This window comes from Schistocerca gregaria, chromosome 8 (genome assembly GCF_023897955.1).
Source record: "Schistocerca gregaria isolate iqSchGreg1 chromosome 8, iqSchGreg1.2, whole genome shotgun sequence".
Taxonomy (NCBI): domain Eukaryota; kingdom Metazoa; phylum Arthropoda; class Insecta; order Orthoptera; family Acrididae; genus Schistocerca; species Schistocerca gregaria.
In genome coordinates this window covers 479,326,553-479,352,379 of record NC_064927.1, presented here as the reverse complement: position 1 = coordinate 479,352,379, position 25,827 = coordinate 479,326,553, and the positions used below count along the sequence as shown (strand labels likewise).

Here is a 25,827-nt window from a genome sequence, read left to right as displayed (position 1 = left end):
TCGATGTAGTCATAGGGTTTCGTCGCACACATCTGCTTTCAAGCCTCACAGCTTAATTTCTACAGACATGATTTGATTCAACTTGACCACCTATCGGACTGAACTAACACAACAATATTTAGATAAAGAAACGTTATAAATATTCTGTCACACTTAAATCATTTACAGTGATTACAAATGAAAGTTTGTTCATAAATAAATAGGCTAGTATTATCATGCAAGTGTGCTCGCGTTAAATGACAACGAATTTTCCTTAATTATTGGTGCAAAAATTATTTATGCCTTGTTGACAAAAGCGTCCTACGTTTTCTTTTTAGTTCTGGTGTCCGCTAACACAAGTGATCGACCACTTTTGAACTTTATTAACATGAAGTCAGAAGTAGAAAACATTTTTAATAATCATTTTTTGAGCGTTGTAGAGAAAATAGGTTCCAGCTATTCATTAAAAAATGCAAGGCAGTATATGGAAGAGGCTGTACCTACGCAATTTGATAATATTGAAATTCAACCCACCTCTCCTACTGAAATTAGGAAAACAATAAATTCATTCACAAATAAAAGCTCACATGAAGCGGATGGAATTTCCAACAGAGGACTAAAAGCTTGTTCCCAACAAATAAGTAGGATTCTCAGCCACATATGTAGTAGCTCACTGAAACAGGGAATTTTTCCAGATAGACTGAAATATGATGATGTTAAACCATTGCATAAAAAAGGGGATAGATCTGATGCTAACAACTACCACCCAGTCTCACTTCTGACAGCATTATCCAAAATTCTAGAAAAAGTAATGTATTCAAGAGTAGCATCACTGTTTGTAAAAGTGAAGTACTAACAAAATGTCAGTTTGGTTTTCAGAAAGGATTTTCAACAGAAAATGCTATATATGCTTTCACTGATCAAATATTAAATGCAATGAATAAACAAACATTACCCATTGGGATATTTAGCGATCTCTCAAAGGCTTTTGATTGTGTGAATCACGGAATTCTTCTAGATAAGCTTATGTATTGTGGTGTGAGTGGGACAGTGGTTTAATTCATATTTAAATGGAAGAATGCAGAAGATTGAAATTAACGGTACAGTTAGTCTACAAAACCTAGCAGAGTCCTCTAGCTGGGGAGGTATCAAGAATGGTGTCCCACAGGGTTCTGTCTTGGGTCCCTTATTGTTCTTAAGCCAGCGTGGTGGTTTTAAGTCTACTTTACCGAGTACATTTCTACTCGCCATGGATACCTGAGACCCGGTATCCAATAAAAATTTGCACCGTCTGCCCCTCACCAAGCCGGTCAGAAAAAATTCTGCCACTGATTCTGCACTAGCATTAATCTTTACTGGGGGTGTTGAATGAGGCCCACCTTGCGGTTTCCTATCATGTTTCTGCCTGGACCCATTACAATTACGCTCCAGACGACCCCAACGTCTGCATTTCCTGCACTGCACTTCCTTGCAATCACGTCTAATGTGTCCCATCCGACCACATCTGAAACATTTTATTTCTGCATTAAACACTGCTTTCATGTCCTGCGTCTTCGTTACTGCTTCAACTTCCTCTAACGACACAGTGATTCCGACTGCCTCGTTGAGAGTCTTAGGGAAATCCGTCCTAATCTTGCGGGAGGTTTCGACCTTTCTAGCAACCCTTTTTTTGCATATTTCAAATGTCCGAGCATCCCTTAATTCTTCATGGCATGTAACGTACGCTCTGGCATCCCCAGTTTAACTTACCCACATGCAAAAGTGTTTCTGCACCCCAATTTCCCAATTTAGCGCCGTGGTAAAGTTCTCAAAAAAATCATAACATCCTCCCCAGCTTTCACTGAGAAAGGGGTGACCAAAGACGCAGCGTTAGTGTCAGGAATTACTGCGTTAACAGGAAACCATTCCTTGTTCGCTTCTTTAGACCGAGTAAGCTCTAATTCCAACACTCGCTCAAGTAGCTGCTGAATAGCCACCTCGGCTTACGCAGACTGCTCCATCACTATCAGCTATCGAATCAAGACTACAGTAAGCCCAGAAAAAGAACAGGAAGGGACAAAGGACTGCGCTACAGGTTGAGACAAACCAACAAACTAAAAATTGGCACTTACTTGTCATGTTGCAGGAGTTGCTGATCCATTGTTGCCCTTCTCAGGTGCCACATATCCTCGTCGATTAGCAAACCTAATTTCCTCCAAATTCATGGAGAAGACCACTAATGTCACCAATTGTAACAGGAGTTACCGGTGCAGCAGCGGGCAATGCCCTCCGCCGGTCGGTCCTTGGGTACAGCGTAACTGATGACGACGACGTAACAGCAACCTAACGCCCGATCGGTCGAACCGATACCGACGCCCACCTCTGATGCCCTTAAATACTGCAGACCGCTGCTGAATCCGCCGGTTACACGGCGCCATGTTTATTAGACTGTTCTCGACGAGTTGGCTAACGCAACCGCGCCCACACACGGCCCGCTCCTGCGTGATTCTGCTATTGCTGCGTTCTGATGGCTGCCACGCACGTACACACATATCGACGCTCGTTGCAAAACTGTGTCACCTGCATAACGCGCTGGCCGGCCTTCGTCCGCCGTCTGCCATGAGGCTAGTGAATCGCGCACTGCAACACACTAAATGAAAATTTCGCACCATCATCATCATCATCGTCGTCGTCGTCGTCGTCGTCATCATGTAAGACTTATTATGCCTTTCAGCGTTCAGTCTGGAGGATAGCCCCCTAATCAAATTCCTCCAAGATCCCCTAGTCAGTGCTAACATTGGTGCCTCTTCTGATGTTAAACCTATTACTTCAAAATCATTCTTAACCGAATCCAGGTACCTTCTCCTTGGTCTGCCCCGACTCCTCCTACCCTCTACTGCTGAACCCATGAGTCTCTTGGGTAACCTTGCTTCTCCCATGCGGGTAACATGACCCCACCATCTAAGCCTGTTCGCCCTGACTGCTACATCTATAGAGTTCATTCCCAGTTTTTCTTTGATTTCCTCATTGTGGACACCCTCCTGCCATTGTTCCCACCTACTAGTACCTGAAACCATCCTAGCTACTTTCATGTCCGTAACCTCAACCTTGTTGATAAGGTAACCTGAATCTACCCAGCTTTCGCTCCCATACAACAAAGTTGGTCGAAAGATTGAGAGGTGCACAGATAACTTAGTCTTGGTACTGACTTCCTCCTTGCAGAAGAGAGTGGATCGTAGCTGAGCGCTCACTGCATTAGCTTTCCTACACCTCGCTTCCAGTTCTTTCACTATGTTGCCATCCTGTGAGAATATGCATCCTAAGTACTTGAGATGCTAATTTTCATACCATAGTCCTTACATTTCTGATATAGCTCTGAAATATTACTTTCTAAACTTTCAATCGAATCTGCCATCACAATTTCACACCATATTTCCTAAAAATAACCCATTGTCCTCTACAATATATGTTAGTGACTTGCCACTCTGTATTCTTGAAGATGCAAAGTTAAGTCTTTTTGCTGATGATACGCGTATAGTAATCACACCCAAGAAGCAAGAGTCAGCTGATGAAATTGCAAATAATGTCTTTCAAAAAATTATTCAGTGGTTCTATGCAAATGGACTCTCACAAAATTTTTGGAAAACGCAGTTTATACAATTCTGTACAGTAAATGGCATAACACCATTGATAAATATAGACTATGAACGGAAGTCCGTTGCTAAGGTAGAATACTCAAAATTTCTGGGTGTCGCATTGATGAGAAATTGAATTGGAAGAAACGCATCGATGATCTGGTGAAACGGTTAGGTTCAGCTACTTATGCTATTAGGGTTATTGCAAATTTTGTTACATATCAGTAAATTAGCGTACCATACCTATCTTCAGTCACTGCTTTCATATGGCATCATATTTTGGGGCAATTCGTCACTAAGCGAGAAAGTATTCATTGCACAAAAGCGTGTAATCAGAATAATAGCTGGAGCCCAGCCAAGATTACCTTGCAGACATTTATTTAAGGAACTCGGATAAATACAAATATTCTCTTGTGAAATTTGTCATTCATAATCCATCCCAATTCAAAAAAAAAAAAAAAAAAAAAAAAAAAAAAAACGGCGAAGTGTATTGCTGCAACACTACAAGAAAGTATGGTAGTCTCTATTCTGGATTAAATCTCACTTTTGTAGAGAAAGGGGTGAATTATGCTGCCTCAAAAATCTTTGGTCATTTGCCAAATAATATTAAAAGTCTGACAGACAGCCAACCAACATTTAAAAGCAAATTAAAAGAATCTCTGAATGACAACCCCTTCTACTCAATAAACGAATTCTTAGTATGAAGTAGTAACTGTAAAACATTAATTAATTAATTTGTGGTAAAGAAAACTTATCTTAAAGTAATACGTTCCACATCATTATGAAATGTCGTATTCATGATCTATGTATCAAGGATTAATGTATGTATGTATTTATATATGTATGTATCCAGCACCGATTATTAATAGCATTTGCAAACAACATATAAATAAAATTACTGGCAAAATGGTGAACAGTTCATCAAATAATGACACAAGTATGTCAATATATTAGGTATTCACGCTGCATTCATATGCTGGGTAATATTCTGGCAAATATTTATACAATAAAAAAATGTTAAAGACTTCATAAGGCAACAAAAAACGGATACTGATACATTCTGAGGTGATAGCTATCGTGCCCATGTTTATTAGTTGTATTTGCTTGTTTCGTTGTCCCCAACTTGTCCGTTTCATTTGCACCTATAATAGACCAGCTCCTGAAAGAAAGGATATTGTGGAGACATGGCTTAGCTACAGCCTAGGGGATGTTTCCAGAAAGAGATTTTCACTCTGCAGCGGATTGTAGGCTGATATGAAGCTTCGTGGCAGATTAAAACTGTGTGCCGGACCGAGACTCGAACTTGGGACCTTTGCCTTTGACGGGCAAGTGGTCCTTTCTTTCAGGAGTGCTAGTTCTGCAAGGTTCGCAGGTGAGCTTCTCTAAAGTTTGGAAGGTAGGAGACGTGATGCTCGCAAAAGTAAAGCTGTGAGGATGGGGCGTGAGTGGTCCTTGGGTAGCTCAGTTGGTAGAGCATTTGCCCGCGAAAGGCAAAGGTCTCGAGTTCGAGTCTCGGTCCGGCACATAGTTTTAATCTGCCACGAAGTTTCACACTTAACATTTATTCATATGTCACAGACGTAGATGTGTCTTGGCGAGTTGTGTGTGCACAGTGGGGGAGGGGGGAGTCTGACAGGTACTCAGCAAGATGTGCAGCAGCTGTACCCGTTTCCTAGATGTGGCTTGGTGAATTGTTTGTGTCAGTGGAGAGTCTGGCAGACGCCCAGTAAGATACGCAGTTGTTGCGCCACTTTTGTGGATGTAGCTTGATGAGGTGCCTGTGCCCGTTGGGGAGGGGTCGTCCATCAGCTGCCCAGTAAGATGTGCAGCGGCTGCGTCCATTTCACAGACGTGACACGGTGACTTGTGTGTGTGTACAGTGGCGGGCAACGCGCTTGGCGCCTACGAGGAGACGTGCCGGCCCGGGAAGGTGTTCCGGCGGGCGTGCAACTACTGCGTGTGCCCCGGCAGCGGCCTAAGCAGCCGCGCCACCTGCACAACCAGGCTCTGCCACCTGCCGACGCCCGCCGCCGCCGCCGCCGCCGCCGCCGTACATCGCCGCTTCAGGAGGGGTGAGGCCTGCCTCTCAGGGCGCGAGCGCGCTTTCTCCAACTGTCGCCTCAGTCAACGAATCTTCCAGAGCTTCCACCCCACGTCTTCTATCTAAACATCCAAGTCCGTCCTATCTTGACAACATCCTAGAGTACTTCTGACTAACAAGGAGTCGGCACGACCGTGGGAATTTGTCCGCAGTTTTGTGTGGTGAAAGAGGACCCCTAACACCTCACGTGGTTTATAGTAGGGCGCACTACTCGGAAAATTCCGAGAAAAATCGATCCAAAGTTTCTTAGGTGCCGCATGAGTATAAAATGTTTGCCCATTGCCGAGCCGCCGTTTCGCCTACATGGTTAGCGTTCGGACCTTTATGCCACTTGTCTTGGATTCGATTCCTCCTCCACCACATTTTTTTCTTCTGTTGCTAGCAAAAATGCAGCGCATTCTTACAGGAGAATCGTGAAATTAATTCCCGGGAAGACTAACAAAAATTCATTCTATAATTCACCATCAATTATCGTCACCAATATTCTGATACATGATTCCTGGTTTGCCTCAAAATTATCAGGACCTCAAAACATTTTCGTTAATATTAATGGAGCACGTTTTTGTACAGATTTGTTGCAAACGCCCTGTGATTGTAAAAAATCCGCTTTCATATGTTGCTCAAGATGTCGCAAAAACTATTGCTTTGTTTGTTTTTACGATAATTACCATTGTGGTTCTTGTTTATAATTATTATATGTATAAAAATTGAATTTTTCCCAATCGACTTTGCTATTCTGATTAAAAACCCAATGTTTCTCCTCATATACTTTACGAGGAAAAATGGAAAACCCACTGCCATGAAGTGTGTTGTTGGACAAAAAGAAAATAATTTTTCTTCAATAATGTAACTAATTTGTTAAAGATATTGTAGGTTTGGGAAACTTTCTGAATAATTGGTGGAATAACAAAAGAAAATGTAACAAGAAATAAAAGTGCCGGAGGAGGAATGGAATCCGAGACCTCTGGCGTAGGAGTCCGAGCCTTAAACATCTTTTTTCCCTTCTATTTTTCCTCTTTTTTAGTAACAATAATTTTTTATTTATTCATTTAATTTTAATGTCCCGAAAGAAAAATCATATATAAAAAGAAGGGAAAGAAATATAGGGCCGAAGTGACATCCTCGTCACTTCACTGGGAGTACATCCTATCCCTCGAAACAACATAAACCTGGGACTGCCCAACGCTTCGGGGGGTTATGAAACATGCTGCCAAGAAAGTTCGTAAAATGCGTTTTATATTTACAGTGGCGTCGGATGATTTCGTGTTGTTCTAGTAGATAATGCCAATAGTCCATGCCCGATATCAAGGTCCGCGAGAGCACGTAGTGCGATGCACGTCCTCCAATCCGTCGGATTGCCGAAGGTTTTTGTGAGGGGAAAAAGACAGCGTCAGGGAAAAACAAAGCGTCCGTCGTGATCGTTGATACGTCGGTGCGTCGGAGGAGGGCCATGATGCGTTGCGTCAGCCGTCAAATATCCTTTGCCTCACCGCACTGCAGAGAACGTTCGTCGGTGTCCTGCATGCCACGTATAAGGCCGAGCGGGCAGTCTACCATGCGAACGTCCATTTTTTTAAAATGTATTCCCTCTTTAAATTGAACCCTCTTATCTAATGGCTCAACTGCCTCTAAGCGCTATGGGACTTAACATCTGACGTCATCAGTCTCCTAGATTTAGAACTACTTAAACCTAACCAACCTAAAGACATCACACACATCCATGCCCAAGGCAAGATTCGAACCTGCGACCGTAGTAGCAGCGAGGTTCCGGACTGAAGCGCCTAGAACCGCTCGGCCACTGCGGCCGGCACATCTAGGCCAGATGGCGCCTCGGCATTGCACTAACATTTTATACTCATAAGGCACCGGGTAGTGCGTCCTAATATTTTAACCACACAAAATTTCGGACAAATCCCCTACCCCACAGTCGCGCCTTCTCCTTGTAAGCCTCGGACATTACATGCTATGTCAACCGCACTAATAACCATCCAACAGAAGCCCTACAATGGTCTGAAACTTCTAACTGCTAGAAACATGGATGGATACGTGCACCATTCTGCTATGTACACATCATTGATCTGACCCACTCTCGACTGTGCCAACGACACGTGGAATTCCATTCCACTCAGATGTTACTGCTGTTGTTGTTGTGGTCTTCAGTCCTGAGACTGGTTTGATGCAGCTCTCCATCCTACCCTATCCTGTGCAAGCATCTTCATCTCCCAGTACTTACAGCAACCTACATCCTTCTGAATCTGTTTAGTGTATTCGTCTCTTGGTGTCTGCGGCTCATGGTCTTGCGGTAGCGTTCTCGGTTCCCGCTCACGGGGCGCGGGTTCGATTCCCGGGTCAGGGATTTTCTCTGCCTCGATATGACTGGGTGTTGTGTGTCTTTCATCATCATTTCATCCTCATTCACTCGGAAGTCGCCGTAGTGGCGTTAAAGAACTTTTGGAGCGGCGGCCGAACCGCCCCGCGAGGGTTCTCCCGACCAGCGATGCCATACGCTCATTACTATCTCTTGGTCTCCCTCTGCGATTTTTACCCTCCACGCTGCCCTCCAATACTAGCCTGGTGACCCCTTGATGCCTCAGGGCATGTCCTACCAACCGATCCCTTCTTCTAGTCAAGTTGTGCCACAAACTCCTCTTCTGCTCAATTCTATTCAATACCTGCTCATTAGTTATGTGATCTACCCATCTAATCTTCAGCATTCTTCTGTAGCACCACATTTCGAAACCTTCTATTCTCTTCTTGCCCAGACTATTTATCGTCCACGTTTCACTTCCATACATGGCCACACACCACACAAATACTTTCAGAAACGAATGCCTGACACTTAAATCTATACTCGGTATTAACAAATTACTCTTTTTCAGAAACGCTTTCCTCGCCATTCCCAGTCTACATTTTATATCATCTCTACGTCGAGCATCATCAGTTATTTTGCTCCCCAAATAGCTAAACTCCTTTACTACTTTAAGAGTCTCATTTTCTAATCTAATTCCCTCCTCATTAGCCGACTTAATTCAACTACAGTCCATTACCCTCGTTTTGCTTTTGTTTAGTTTCATCTTATATCCTCCTTTCAAGACACTGTCCATTCCGCTCAGCTGCTCTTCCAAGTCCTTTGCTGCCTCTGACAGAATTACAATGTCATCGGCGAACCTCAAAGTATTTATTTCTTCTCCATGGATTTTAATACCTACTCCGAATTTTTCTTTTGCTTCGTAAAACCTTAAAGTATTCTAGCACCACGCACGCCATCTTCCTTACTACGTCCGCTCTCTCTCCCCCTCTCGGATCCCTTACCAACTCATCCAATTCCTCTCCCTCTCCATTGTCAATTAAAATCTTCATACTTCCTTGACCGTACTGCCAGCCCCTCTACTAATAATTAAACCATAAACGCTGTCTTGCCAATACCAAACCATGCCTACGACTATATCTTGGCACCTTCGACATCCATTGTAACTTTCACAGGTTCCCCTTCTCAGCTACAAAATCCATCCTGACATTTACCGTTACTACACAATCTAACACATGCTTTCCTATCCTTTCTCATATTAGGTACCCTTCTCCTTTCCGTTTCTGCATAACTATTGTTTGGCCTCCATTCTATACACCACTATTCCAAGTACCATATCTCTTGCTATTTACTCTTCCGATGATTCTATCCACCAACTCTATGAACATCCCACGTCTACCTCCCTATTTACTTTTTCCAGTGCGCTACACAACTTAGAATAGCGAAGTAATTCTTACTTCTTGTAAAATTTACCACGAACGTTTTTTATTTGTAACTCAATAATCATTTTCTATGTCTTCAATGTACAATCTTACTTTTCAATAATTTTACAAACTATTCCTATGTTACCGATTCACCTCGTTTAAGCTCTACTTTTATATTTTTATAAATGAATCTCAAGACCGGAAACGCACTGCTGCCAGCCCATTCTCTTCCGTTCTGGTAATGATGAAACAAGCTAGTGACTACACTTCCTGTTCGATTAAAATAATTTCGTGATTGGGCAAGAATGTACTAAACCTATCGTGAGATCGTGCAACTTTCTTCCACCTAATTGCACATTCCCATATTGTTCAAAATGTCTGCATTACTCGCATCATATACTCATCTACATCCCTGCTGACAAGACACCTTGGTTTCCGAACTGAAAATACACAGTACGAACTCTTTTTGTGACCACTGTAGACTGAGAAAAATTTCTTCATGACGCAGATACAGTTGGTTGCATCTACGGGCAGAAAGAGCAGCAATAGCAGAGGAAGAGCTTTCAACAGTAACGCTGTGTCTAATCTTTCACAAAACATAAAAGATAGATCTTTTATAAAACCTAAAAACCACATTCAAAATTATCTGATATTCATATTTAAATAAGCTGGTATGTTGGGAGGAAAACCTGATACAAGAACAAAAATACAATATCTCTTTTTTTGTTTTAGTGAGTTATCCTTATGGCACGTCTATTCGAGAAATTTGTTTACTGCATATCTCTGGTTACTATTACAACTAGTGATGAAATATTCAAAGTCAGAAATCGTTATGTAAGGCCAGTAGATACTCGAAGACTTGTACTGAAAAATTCAGAGATTTTCGCAGTTTTTAAAAGTTGTGTTGAGACTGTCAGTTTACGTTAGCTTCCCCTAGTTCCCTTCAACCACCTGTTGTGTTCCAAAATTTACTAGCGGTGATCAAGTGAATCTTCTTTCTTTTTTCATTTACGTTCTTCAAAATATGGTGCTATTCAGACTTGAATCATTTGCATTTAATAGCAAACGTAATTCTCTGCCACACAATAAAGAAATATCTTTTGACGTTCTTTTTTTACAAGATTAATATGTTAATTTTCAATTATCCTTTATAAGTGGAAACTGATAAAAATATTTGGTGTCTGTTAAGCTAACTGAGTTGACAAAATTACCACAGTTTGCTTACTGTTAACTAATTTAAAACATAACGCCTTCTTATGAAAAAAAACTATCGAATTTTTTAATGTAGTATTCCTTCATAGTAGTTCAAACTGGTGCGCAAAATACTTAAATTTCTCATTATCTTCTTGGAAATGATATTTAAAGCAATAATAAATGCAGAACTACAATAAAAACTTTCAGTTGGCATTAAATTTACACTATAAACTATGTCCGTGCATTCTACAAGCTTCAAATGGACAGATATACACATAAAAACAGGTCCTCCATACCTAAATTCAAGAACTTCTTCCTCTTTCTAACCAAAATTATTCAAACAAAATTCTTAATGACATCCACTAAACAGTACGTCATCACAAAATTACCAATATTTCATACAGAGCCGGCCGCTGTGGCGGAGCGGTTCTAGGCGCTTCAATGCGGAACCGCTCTGCTGCTACGGTCGCAGGTTCGAATCCTGCCTCGGGCATGGATGTGTGTGATGTCCTTATGTTAGTTAGGTTTAAGTAGTCCTAAGTCTAGGGGACTGATGACCTCAGATGTAAAGTCCCATAGTGCTTAGAGCCATTTGAACCATTTTGAATCATACAGAAAATATCATTAATATTACATCTAGACAGCGTGGGAACAGTGATTACCTCCATTGCATTATAAGTATTCTACAACGTTTTTTTTTCAGTAAAACAATTTCTTAGATATGTTGCAAGCGCATTCATTTGTGTGTAAACGGTCACAGTTAGTTTCAATATCAAATTTGAGTGGAACATTGCAGGCATCTGATGCCCAGGTGTGAACTTAACATGTCGTTGAGTTTTCAGTTCTCATTCTATCTCCAGTGTTAGGAGTCTATCATACGTAACTACGCGTCACCGAAAAAGATCAAAAACCAGGTTATCAATACAATGTCGCTCACATAGTATTCTTTAGTTAATGGTAAAGAAAGTAAAGGTACTAAGAATGATTTGAATCCTTAACTCTGCTGTTATTATTTATCATATTATTTACCTGTCGATGAACCTTAAATGGTTCAAATTGGTCTGAGCACTATGAGGTTTTACTTCTTAGGTCATCAATCCCCTAGAACTTAGAACTACTTAAACGTAACTAACCTAAGGACACCACACACATCCATGCCCGAGGCAGGATTGGAACTTGCGACAGTAGCAGTCGCACGGTTCCGGACTGAAGCGCCTAGAACTGCTCGGCCACCGCGGCCGGCAATGATCCTTATTTTAGAGTTTCTTGTGAAATGGAAGAAACATGTATCTTAGGCGGTACTTTTACTGATAAAGTTTGTATCGGGAAGAGTGCCGTTTCAATGCAGTATTAACGCATTGGGATTCATAAGATGGCAGTGGTAAAACGTTTAGAATTTATGATATTTTTCAGCTAATAATAATGCTGATAATGAAAGAGAAAAAAATCTAGAAAAACTGTTAAAGAGAAGAATAAAGAAACGTAATAAACAAAATAAGACAATATTCTATAATTATGCCATATACTGTACCAGTGTTCACCAGTCTTCAAATTAATGCTGGACCTGTAAAACTCGAACCATAACACCCTCAGCAGTTTATTTTGAGCCTCTAACCACATGGATTGCCAGATTATTAAGAACACGATGTCTGAATAAAACTTATCAATTACACATAAGTTACTGTGTAGCAGCCAGGTCTACCTACGTTAAAGTAACTAGAATATTAATCAGCTTACAAAAAGAATACTGGAAACAGCGCCCCATTGTAACAGCACAGATTGCGTTCTGCAGTCGAAGAAATAAAAGAAAATCTAAATTACGATAGGTCTAGTCCATGCAGTCAAGACGTTCCAAAGTGAAGTGCAAAGAATAGGAAAGCCAGAAGATGTAGATGAATGAATGGTTCCGCACGTTGAAAAGTCGATGGTTTTACACAGAGAGTGTTGGCCAGTGATATGTGCGTAGGTTCTCGAAAACTTTGGAAATCTCGAGGAAGACAATCGAGTACTGCAGAGAAGAACGGAAACGATATTCAACGTGAGGGGAAGTTCTGTGAAGAGAATTAATATTTTTGATAGACTATGCAAGAGATGAAAAGATCGAATATTTCCCCCTCTTGGAAGAATTTCGGAAAGAAAACTTGAGTTGTCAAGTGATGTTAAACAAATACCACTGAACTTCTTGCTCAGATGCTAATGACTTTAATTCATATATAATTTTTTATTTATAAAAATTTACCGGAGTTAGTATCCATGTTTGAGTATGAGTGACTCGCAAAACTTCAGAGAGTTAATTTTGCTTAAAAGATGCATTTGACTCTGCGCCACTCAACGACTTTACAAACTAATACCCGCAAGTGGCTAAGAAAGTTTCCACCCCAGCACTGATCCCTTGTATGATGATGCGAGAGTTATTTTCAGCTTACAGAAACAGGAGAAACAAATTTGGGATTGCAGTGGCTGCTGAACGAGAGGTCAGAATTCAACAGTCTGACTACACATCACACTAATTAAAATTACTGTTGAAATGCGAAATTTTTCCAATGAACTACATTCGTAATGGCACCTGGACCCGACGCTCCGTCGCTATCACAGTGATGGGAGGGGCTGACCTAATTTACATCCCTTGTTCAAGACGTACTGTGCTAATCTTTACACAATACACTCTTACTGGCTGCTTCACATGTCACACAGGCGTTACTCGATTAAGTCTCGACTTTTGTTCATACTGACGTTGACAAATCTGGATTATTTGTAGAGTTTAATATGGCCTGTGGTCCAGCTGCTTAACTGTTTCCCGGTACTCACGGGCCATACGTTTGAACTGAGTACACTAGCGCTGAATAAACAAAAAATAACTCAGTGGCAGTAGAAAGCACTCTGACACGCTGACACCATTTTCTGTTATTTTTGCCGGCCGCTATGGCCTATCGGTTCTAGGCGCTTCTGTCTTGAACCGTGCGACCGCTACGGTGGCAGGTTCGAATTCTGCCTCGGGCATGAATGTCTGTAATGTCCTTAGGTTTAAGTAGTTCTAAGTTCTATACGATTGATGACCTCAGATGTTAAGTCCCATAGTGCTCAGAGCCATTTGAACCATTTTTTGTTATTTTCGCTGCTTGTATTACCATATTCGCGGCGTGTCCTTCCTTTATGCAAACGGAACAGAACTGTAAACGACGTACATCTACACAGTCGTGCCTTCTGCTGGCGCCACCTGGAGTGTTTGGTGGATCTGCTTGGGCGAGTACAGTCACTTTGTATAAAACGAAGCAATATCAGCGTGTTCCATTATGTAAGGTGGCAGGGGTAAAATACAGAGAGCGAAAGGCTATTTACAATTTGTACAGAAACCAGATGGCAGTTATAAGAGTCGAGGAAGTAGTGGTTGGGAAGGGAGTGAGACAGGGTTGCAGTCTCTCCCCGATGTTATTCAATCTGAATATTGAGCAAGTAGTGAAGGAAACAAAAGAAAAATTCGGAGTAGGAGCTAAATCCATGGAGAAGCAATAAAAGCTTTGAGGTTCGCCGAGACAGCAAACGACTTGGAAGAGCAGTTGAACGGAATGGACAGTGTCTTGAAAGGAGGATATAAGATGAACATCAACAAAAGCAAAACGAGGATAATGGAATGTAGTCGGATTAACTCGGGTGACGCTGAGGGAATTAGATTAGGAAATGAGACACTTCAAGTAGTAAATGAGTTTTGCTATTTGGGGAGCAAAATAACTGATGATGATCGAAGTAGAGAGGATATCAAATGTAGACTGGGAACGGCAAGGAAACCTTTTCTGAAGAAGAGGAATTTGTTAATATCGAGTATAGATTTAAGTGTCAGGAAGTCGTTTCTGAAAGTATTTGTATGGGGTGTAGCCATGTATGGAAGTGAAACATGGACGATAAATAGTTTGGACAAGAAGAGAATAGAAGCATTCGAAATGTGGTGCTACAGAAGAATGCTGAAGATTATATGGGTAGATCACATAACTAATGAGGAGGTATTGAACAGAATTGGGGAGAAGAGAAGTTTGTGGCACAACTTGACTAGAAGAAGGGATCGGTTGGTAGGACATGTTCTGAGGCATCAAGGGATCACCCATTTAGTATTGGAGGGCAGTGTAGAGGGTAAAAATCGTAGAGGGAGACCAAGAGATGAATGGACTAAACAGATTCAGAAGGATGTAGGTTGCAGTCGGTACTGGGAGATGAAGAACCTTGCACAGGATAGAGCAGCATGGAGAGCTGCATCAAACCAGTCTCTGGACTGAAGACTGCAACGTATACAGTAATATTCTGTACAATACTGTGTCATTATTAATAATTGTTTGAGAATATTTTTGTATATTCTAATGAACACCTCACACAGATCACTCCCACCCTGCTCTGCATCGTTGTGTTTGCAAACTTATGGAGGGTGGTGGAGGTACGTCGCAGAATCCACTAACAATTATTTTGAAAGAGGTAAATTCCATGTACGAAGTTTGTCCGGTAAATACGTATAACAGTTGATTAATGTCCTTATGTTACAAGTTGCAGTCACCGCCAGGTTGGACTACTACTGTAATCAATCCCATCAACGCTCAGTTCGAGTCAGAGCACTCTGCGTGGAGGTGGGAGTGTGCGACAGCTTGTTGGCAGTTACCCTTTTACATCTGCCGTCTCTGATTGAGGAACAGCGCGTCAACATTACGTTTCTTGCAAAGCTAGGCAAGAATGGCCGTGAGATTTTCGAGTGTTTGAAACAGGTTTACGGAGACAATTCTCTGAAGGAACCAACCGTGAACAAGTGGTTAAAAAGGTTCCGGGATGGCCGAGAAGAAGTGAACGATGACCCTCGCCCAGGACGCCCGTCGACATGGAGTTCCGATGCAAATGTTGAACGAATTCGGCCTTGTGTTCTTAAAGACCCTAGACTGACAATCAGAATGTTTGCTGACGGGCTGTCAGTCCCCAAAACAATCATCCACGAAATCTTGACACAAAAACTTGAAATGAAGAAGTTGTGTGCGAAAATCGTACCGAAGCCCTTGACGCCAGAACAGAAAGCAAAAGGGGGTTGAGTGCTGTGAGGATTGGTTGGAAACAGAGGAATGAGGGGACTTTCTCAACCGAGTCATCACTGGAGACGAGTCCTAGTTTTCGATGTGGAGCTCAAATCGCAAAGCAAGGAATGGAAGCTAGCAGGAGAACCGAGAACAAAAAAGTCGCGAAAATCAAGGTCCAACGTGAAGACAATGTTGATTGTTTTCTTTGATTCTAGGGGCACTGTTCACAAGGTATTTGTCCCTCCCGGCCAGAGAGTGAAAGGAAATTTGTACGTTGAAGTTCTGACACGTCTGAGAGCTCGTGTGGCCCGAGTTCGACCGGAGTTGGCAAAAGGGGGCAGGTGGATCCTTCATCACGACAATGCGCCCGCTCACATGTCGCTCATTGTGCGCGAGTTTTTGGCCCGAGGCTCAGTCACCGTGACAGATCACCCTCCTTATTCACCCGATTTAGCTCCGTGTGACTTCTTCATGTTCCAAACTGGACTCGCACTCGGGAGAACGACGGTTCAATGCCGTTTCAGGCCATCCTGATTTAGGTTTTCCGTGATTTCCCTAAATCGTTTCAGGCAAATGCCGGGATGGTTCCTTTGAAAGGGCACGGCCGATTTCCTTCCCAATCCTTCCCTAACCAGAGCTTGCGCTCCGTCTCTAATGACCTCGTTGTCGACGGGACGTTAAACACTAACCACCACCACCACCATCTTCATGTTTCCGAAATGCAAAATGGTGCTTCGGGGGCGGCACTTGGCAGATGTGGAAGCCATCACGGCGAAAACGACACGTCAACTGAACAACATGACAACTGCAGACTTTCAGCAACGTTATCAACAGTGGAAACGGCGTTGGCAGAAGTGTCTTAGGGCGAGTACTTTGAAGGAGACCATATTGAAATACCCGAATAATTGTAAAATAAAGTTATTATTAAACTTTTATGCGTATTTTCCGGACAAACCTCATATTTCGTGTGCGTTAGAACGCTCAAATCGAAAGCAGTTGCAGGAGCGTTTTCGAGAAACTGCTGTCGGCTTGAGGAGACGCTCGCTCGCGCGGCAGCATCGGCAGCCGCCGCTGGCTGTTGTGCGTCACTGAGCGGCCACCCAGTCGCACCTCTCCTGGACCGCCGACGCAAATGACCGCCAATTGAGCCGCGTTACTGTGGCCAGGGGGGACCCGCTGCTGACGTAAAGCGGCTCGGCCCCAGCCTGACGGGCTGCGACCGTTTCAAGGCTGCGGACCTATCGGGGCGTCGCAGACTTTGGCTTCACCCATCCACCGTACGCTGCGTGGCTGAGGGTACCCTGTGCCACTGCTGTACTCTGTTCATCATCTGCATCTACATCCATGTGGATGAGGGTACCTCATGGTCTTTTCGTGAGATAAACGTAGGAGGCAGCAATATACTGCTTGACTCCTCGGTGAAGGTATGTTCTCGAAACTTCAACAAAAGCCCGTACCGTGCTACTGAGCGTCTCTCCTATAGAGCCTTCCACTGGAGTTTATCTATCTTCTCCGTAACGGTTTCGCGATTACTGAATGATCCTGTAACGAAGCGCGCTGCTCTCCGTTGGATCATCTCTATCTCTTCTATCAACCCTATCTGGTACGGATCCTACACTGCTGACAAGGGAACCTCCTCATCGCACCCATTCAGAAGGACGACGGTTCAATCCCGCGTCCGGCCATCCTGATTTAGGTTTTCCGTGATTTTCCTAAATCGCTCCATGCAAATGCCGGGATGGTTCCTTTGAAAGTGCACGGCCGACTTCCTTCCCCATCCTTCCCTAATCCTATGAGACCCAAATAACCAAATAACCAACCAACTCATCGCACCCCCCTCGGATTTAGTTATAAATTGACACAGTGGATAGGCCTTGAAAAACTGAACACAGATCAATTGAGAAAACAGGAATAATTTGTGTGGAACTACGAAAAAAGTCAGCAAAATATACAAACTGAATAGTCCGTGAGCAAGGTAGGCAACATAAAGGATAAGCTGAGCTGAGGAGCACCGTGGTCCTGTGGTTATAGTGGGCAGCTGCGCAGCGAGAGGTCCTTGGTTCGAGTCTTTCCCTGCGTGAAAATTTTGCTTTCTTTATTTTCGCGAAGTTACGATCTGTCCGTTCATTCATTGATGTCTCTGTTCACTGTAATAAGTTTAGTGTCTGTGTTTTGCGACCGCACCGCAAAACCGTGCGATTAGTAGACGAAAGGACGTGCGTCTCTAATAGGAACCGAAAACATTTGATCACAAGGTCATAGGTCAACCGATTCCTCCACAGGAAAACGGGTCTGATACATTCTATACGACACTGGTGACGGGATGAGCGTCACATGACAGGAATATGTTGTCGACCCACCTAACTTGCACACTTGGCGAATGGGTAAAAAGATTCTCCTACCTTGCCCGATTTAGGTTTTCTTGTGGATGTGATGATCACTCCCAAAAAAGTGATGAAAAATAAGAGTTTGTCACATAAACTGCAACAAATAAATGCAACAGTTTCACAGTCGCACAGTTTTCCCTGTGCTCTCTCAAAACATATGTTTTTTTACGTTTTCAAATGTTTCCGTGTGTAGACCGTCAAATCCTGCATATGTCCAAGCAAATCTGAACATGTCCTGGAACTTTGGAGAGCGAAGTTGATTACGTGTGAGTGCCTGAACTTTGATAATTGTCTGAAAATAAAAAATTAAACTTTTCACTTTAGAGAATATTTGAACCAAGGACCTGTCGTTCCGCAGCTGCCACGGGTCCACTGCGCTCCGTAGGTCAGACCTTTCTTAATGTTGCATACTGTGCTGATGGACTACTCAGTATGTATATTTTGCATATTTTTTTCATAGTTTCACACAACTTCTTCCTGTTTTCTCGATTGATCTGTGTTCAGTTTTTCAAGACCTATGCCTGTGCCAACTTATAACTAAATCTGAGAGGGGTGCGATGGTGAGGTTCCCTTGTGAGCAGTATTCAAATAGTGGGCGAACAAGCGCACTGTAACCTACTTCCTTTGTTTTCGGATTGCATTTCTTTAGGATTCTTCCAAAGAATCTCAATCTGGTATCTGCTTTACCGACTATCAGCTTTACATGATCATTCCTTTTTAAATCACTCCTAACGCGTACTCCCAAATAGGTTATGGAATTAACTGCTTCCAGTTGGTTACCTGCTATATTGTAGCTAAATGATAAGGGATCTTTCTTTCCATCTATTCGCAGCACATTACACTTGTCTACACTGAGATTCAATTGCCATTTCTTGCACTATGCATCAATTCGCTTCAAATCCTCCTGCATTTCAGTACAATTTTCCATTGTTACAACCGCTCGATATACCACAGCATCACCCGGAAAAAGCCTTAGTGAACTTGCCATGTCATCCATAAGGTCATTTATGTATATTGTGAGTAGCAACGGTCCTAAGACAATCCCCTGCGGCATCGTAATACGAGGGTTATTCGGAAAAGAAGGAACGACAGGTCGCGAAATGGAAAATTCTGTGAAAATCTGATGATGCTTTGCACAGATGAGTTCACAGTGAGAACGTAAAGATGGCTAGAAATTAGCGTCTCCCGCCGAGTATGCGCCCCTGGCGAAAATTTCTCCTGAAGCTACCCAATCCACATAACATTAGCGTCGTGCGGTTCGTCCTACACGACAATTCTCGGTCGCACTCTGCAGGGGCAATGAAGATGCTCCTGGAGCGTCCTCGACGGGACGTGTTTGATCACCCACAATACTGTCCGCCCCCAGTAGCTGCGTGGTCAGCGCGACAGACTGTCCATCCTAACGGCCCGGGTTAGATTCCCGGCTAGGCCGGAGATTTCCTCCTCTCAGGGACTGGGTGTTGTGTTATCATCATTATTTCACCCCCATTGACGCGCAAGTGGCCTAAGTGGCGTCAAATCGAAAGACTTGCACCAGGCGAACGGTCTACCCGACGGAATGCCCTAGTCACACGACATTATTATTATTATTACCCAAAATACAGCCCGTAATTGGCTACCGCTGAGGTCCATCTCTGCTCAAATGAACGGCTGGCTATAAAGACAATATTTTGACACAGACACCGAGCTGCAGTCCAGAGAAGAAAATCGTCGGAAAGCACTCGTGTCTGTCTTAGATAACGAGGGAATTGAAAAGTTGGTACAACGTTAAGACAGATGTCTAAATCTGAGCGGCGACTGTGTAAAGAAGTAGCTGTAAGGTGTAGCTAATCGTTGCAAATAAAACAGTTTTTATTTTAACTGTGGTTTCCATTTCACGACCTATCGTTCCTTACTTTCCGAACAGCCCTCCTAATATACCTGGTGTAAACATTACACCACGATTTCTCCGCGTTTGCTTCAGTCTTCACATGGAGCGGAAGCCAACCTGTGTCCAGTACAGTCAAGTACGATCATAAGGATACGTTTTATGCCGGGTTACACGCACATAGGCTGAGCGATAATGCATGATGTTAGCGGCAAGAAACAATCAATGGCTTCTCTGCACGGTAGCAATGTAGATACTATCGAAGACAGTGCTGCCAAAGCAGAGTTACTAAACACAGCCTTCCGAAATGCCTTCACAAAAAAAGACGAAGTAAATATTTCAGAATTCGAATCGAGAACAGCTGCCAACATGAGTAACATAGAAGCAAATATCCTCGGAGTAGAGAAGCAACTCAAATAACTTAATAAAAGCAGGTCTTCTGGTTCAGACTCTATACCAGTTAGGTTCCTTCCAGAGCATGCTGATGCATTAGCTCCATACTTAACAATCATACACAACCGTTCGCTCGACGAAAGGTCCGTACCCAAGGACTGGAAAGTTGCACAGGTTACACCAATATTCAAGAGAGGTAGTAGGAGCAATCCACTAAATTACAGGCTCATATCATTAACGTCCATATGCAGCAGGATTTTAGAACATATATTGTGTTCGAACATTATGAATTACCTCGAAGGAAACGCTCTATTGACGAACAGTCAACATGGGTTTATAAAAAATCGTTCCTGTGAAACACAACTGGCTCTTTATTCACATGAAGTGCTGAGTGATATTGACAATGGATTTCAGATCGATTCCGTATTTCTGGATTTCCGGAAGGCTTTTGACGCTGTACCATACAAATGGCTCTTAGTGAAATTGCGTGCTTATGGAATATCGTCTCAGTTATGTGACTCGATTTGTGATTTCCTGTCAGAGAGGTTACAGTTCGTAGTAATTGACGGAAAGTCATCGAGTAAAACAGAAGTGATTTCAGGCGTTCCCCAAGGTAGTGTTATAGGCCCCATCCTCTTTCTTATGTATATAAACGATTTGGGAGACAATCTGAGCAGCCGTCTTCGGTTGTTTCCAGATGACGCTGTCGTTTATCGACTAATAAAATCATCAGAAGATCAAAAGAAACTGCAAAACGATTTAGATAAGATATCTGAATGGTGCGAAAAGTGGCAGTTGACCGTAAATAACGAAAAGTGTGGGGTCATCCACATGAGTGCTAAAAGGAACTCGTTCGGTTACACGATAAGTCAGTCTAATCTAAAAGCTGTAAATTAAACTAAATACCTAGGTAGCATAATTATCAACAACTCAAACTGGAAAGAACACATATAAAATGTTGTGAGGAAGGCTAACCAAAGGCTGCGTTTTATTGGCTGGACACTTAGAAAATGTAACAGACCTACTAAGGAGACTGCCTATACTACGCTTGTCCATCCTCTTTTAGAATACTGCTGCGCGGTGTGGGATCCTTACCAGATAGAACTGACGGAGTACATCGAAAAAGCTCAAAGAAAGGCAGCACGTTTTGCATTATCGAGAGATATGGGAGAGAGTGTCACAGAAATGATGCAGGATTTGGGCTGGAAATCATTAAAAGAAAGGCGCTTTTCGTTGCGAAGGAATTTTCTCACGAAATTCGAATCACCAGCTTTCTTCTCCGAATGCGAAAATATTTTGATGACACCGACCTACATAGGGAGAAACGATCACCACGATAAAATAAAGGAAATCAGTGCTCGTACGGAAGATATAGGTGTTCATTCTTTCCGCGCTCTATACGAGATTGGAATAATAGAGACTTGTGAAGGTGGTTCTATGAACCCTTTGCCATGCACTTAAATGTGATTTGCAGAGTATCCATGTAGATGTAGATGTAGGACAACAGCTTTGAACTTGGACAGCACTGTCCAGCTAACTGGTCCAAATAACTTGCGATGAAGTGACCAGTTGCAGGTCAGTCGTAAAAAGAGATGAGCAAAGAAACAATATCGCTTCGGAAGTCACTGAATTTTTAAGGGGAATGAAATAATATTCGACAAAACTCTAGTCCTACCGCACGCTTCTTAGGCGACCAGACGGAAAGCATCAATTGCGCTCGATCTCACCTTGCGTAGTATTCCAATTACCAACAAGAATGATGAAAATTGTAGGTTAAACACAGGATAATTTTTCTGAACGAGCTATGTGTGGCGCAAAAGCGTACTGCCGGAATTTCAACGTACTGTTAAATACTAAAGCCACTGAAGTTACTAATTAAAGCCAGTCGTCTGGTAATATCTTGGTGGCTTCCATATCCGAATCCGAGAAATACCTTTCAGTTCTGGAACTGACATCTGCTGCCATGCTAACAAGTCGATCAACATCAGAATCCACGAAGCCACCTAAGAACCGCGTTTTCTGCAGTTCTTTTACAACGTGCCGTTCTATATTCCGCCAGTGTTCGGCAGCGACATGTGAAAAAGCTGCGTGCGTTGGTCCCATTACGTCTTGTAGCTTAACAGTTTTGTTATTTCTCGGGCCAAATCCGTTAATTTGGCTCCAGATCACTTTTTTTGGGTTCATATTGTAATGGTACAGTGGTAAATGTAAGAAATGCAGCATTTGTATAATGTGCTCGATGCTGTGAAAATGATTGTTTTCATGTGTTTTTACGACGCTTACCACTCTGCATCCTGTGAGACTACATCTGGCGTATAAAACAATGGACATAGTCCAAATAAAGAGTATTCGGTTTTTCATTTTTGCCCTAAAAATTTTACCTGTTCCGTTTCCTTAATTTGAAAACCTTTATTATCACTCTTTCACAAAATATCGAAAATTACAAAATTTATTTTTGAATAGAAAACAGGAACTGCGCGTGCAATATCTAATTAGAAATAAGAAGACGTGCATTGTTAATAAAAATGCTGATGAATTTTACAGTCACGAGATGTAGGTATTTTAAATTGAACGAAAAAATTCACTATGGGGAGACCTGAACGAGTTATCTATGAACTACACAAGGTTATCAATCGCCGGCCGGTGTGGCCGAGAGGATCTGGCGCTTCAGTCTGGAACCTCACGACCGTTACGGTCTCAAGTTCGAATCCTCCCTCGGGCATGGATGTGTGTGATATCCTTAGGTTAGTTAGGTTGAAGTAGTTCTAGGGGACTTTCGACCTCAGATGTTAAGTCCCATAGTGCTCAGAGCCATTTGAATTTTTTGTAAGGTGATCAATCTCTTGCGATAGCGATTTCACTGTACATTCAATGAGCGTTTGTTTCTCAACTGTATGACATATAGTTCCACACGAAACTTCAAAGCCGAATTTTCTTTGTAAATTTATGAAAAATATTAAGAACAACCTATTTCTCGAAACTTTTTAACCGTGTTCCACATGCGATTTTCCCTATGGAGCAGGAAGCCATTTTCACGCCGCGTATTAACAGCGGCACATTCAGAGCACAACAGTACAGAGACTGTAAGTGTACACGATTTTCGAAATAAAAACTGCATAGCTAAATCGTGATCAAGGAAAACGTTGATTGCTCTCAAAACATTTAAATATCTTAAAGTTTCATCTAATGTAACTTAGCAATAATATATCTAATACATACACTATGTGATCAAAAATATCCAGACACCCCAAAAACATACGTTTTTCATATTATGTGCATTGTGATGCCACCTACTGCCAGGTACTCCACATCAGCCACCTCAGTAGTCATTAGACATCATGAGAGAGCAGAATGGGGCGCTCCGCGGAACTCACGGACTTCGAACGTGGTCAGGTGATTGCGTATCGCTTGTGTCCAACGTCTGTACGCGAGATTTTCACTCTACTAAACATCCATAGGTCCACAGTTTCCAATGTGATAGTGAAGTGGAAACGTGAAGAGACACGTACAGCACAAAAGTGTACAGACCGACTTCGTCTGTTGACTGACGGAGACCACCGACAGTTGAAGAGAGTCATGTAATAGGCAGACATCTATCCAGACCATCACACAGGAATTCCAAACCGCATCTGGATCCACTGCAAGCACTATGACAGTTAGGCGGGAGGTGAGAAAACTTTGATTTCATGGGCGAGCGGCTGCTCATAAACCACACATCACGCTGGTAAATGCCAAACGACGCCTCGCTTTGTGTAAGGAGCATAAACATTGGACGATTGAACTGTGTACAAACGTTGTGTGGAGTGACGAATCATGGTACACAATTTGGGGATGCGATGAGACGGTGTGGGTATGGCGAATGCCCTGTGAACGTCATCTTCCAGCTTGTGTAGTGCCAACAGTGAAATTCTGAGGTGGTGGTGTTATGGTGCGGTCGAGGTTTTCGTGGAGGGGACTTGTACCCTCTGTTGTTACCCGTAGCACTATCATGGCACAGGGCTACTTTAATTTTTTAAGCACCTTCTTGCTTCCCCTGTTGAAGAACAATTCGGGATGGCGATTGCATCTTTCAACACCATCGAGCACGTGTAAATAATGCACGGCCTGTGGCGGATTGGTTACACGACAACAACATCCCTGTAATGGAGCGGCCTGCACTGAGTCCCGTTCTGAATCCTATAGAACTCCTTTGGGATGTTTTGGAACGCCGACTTAGTGCGAGGCCTCACTGACCGACATAGATACCTCTCCTCAGTGCAGCACTCCGTGAAGAATGGGTTGCCATTCCCCAAGAAACTTTCCAGCACCTGAATGAACGTATATCGGCGAGAGTGGAAGCTTGTCATCACGGCTTATGGTGGACCAACACCATTTTGAATTCCAGCATTATCGATGAAAAGCGCCACGAAACTGTATGTCATTTTCAGCCAGGTGTCCGTATACTTTTGATCACCTAGTGTAGTTAGGACCTACTTCCACGAGCGTACAACACTAGTGTACATGTCTTACGGCTTCTGACCAATCATCGCGTTTACGTTTGTTTACATCAGGTTCATTCTTACGATGAAGAGAGTATAGTGAGTACCTTTCCTGTACCACTCGCAAACAGAGCGAGAAAAAATCGCCTGTTTATGTGCCTTGTATGAGCCCTAATTTGTCGTATCTTATCTTCGTGGTCTTTACCCAATCTGTATGTCGGCGACAGTAGAATCTTTCTGCAACCAGGCTCAAATGGTCTTTCTTTATATCTTCTAAATAGTGTTTCTCGTAAAGAGCGTCGCCTTCCCTCCGCAGTTTCCCATTCGAGTTCCCGAAGAATCGCTGTAGCACTTGAGTATTGTGCAAACCTACCGGTAACACAACTAGCAGCTTCCCTCTGAACTGCTTCGGCGTTTTCCTTTAACCGACCTGGTGCGGAATCCAAACTCTGAAGCAGTATTCAAGAAGAGGTCGCACTAGCGTCCTATATCCTTTACAGATAAACCACGCTTTCCTATAAATCTCCCAATAAGCTATAGGAATGATGAGATACGTTTGAAGTTCCCTAAGGCTACAGATACAGCAATAACGAATAGCTCAGTAGGCAGTATATTTGAGTAGGAATAGACATCTCTTAGATGGGAAATCACAGAATTTGGAAACAAAAACATAGGTACAAAGAAGGTAAATGCGAAGTAACCATGAGTAACAGAAGAAATACTTCTATTGTCTGATGGAAAAAGGAAGTGAAGAAAAGGTTCATGGACGTTCAGGAATATAGAAACAGGTCACTGAGACATCAAATAAATAGGAAGTGCAGGAAAGCTAAGACGAGATGTCTGCACGAAAAATTTGAAGAGATCGAAAAATAAATGAGTGTGGGAAAGACTGGCGCTGCATTTCGGAAAGTCGAAAGAATCTCCAGTGATACTAAAAGCATGGATGGTAACGTTAAGAGAGTAATGGAAATTCCACTCTTACTTTCAGACGAGAAAGAGTATGCATGGAAGGAGTACACTGAAGGCCTCTATGAGGG

General features: G+C 42.7%; 1 protein-coding gene across 1 annotated transcript in view; it reads left to right on the top strand.

Moving 5' to 3' along the window:
* The window catches only part of LOC126285349 (pacifastin-like protease inhibitor cvp4), a 119,906-nt gene that overhangs the window by 63,809 nt on the left and 30,270 nt on the right, over positions 1-25,827 (top strand). Inside the window, exon 2 of the mRNA XM_049984666.1 lies at positions 5,474-5,665. Within this exon, the coding sequence (XP_049840623.1) occupies positions 5,474-5,665 (192 nt within the window). The remainder of the gene's footprint in view (positions 1-5,473; positions 5,666-25,827) is intronic.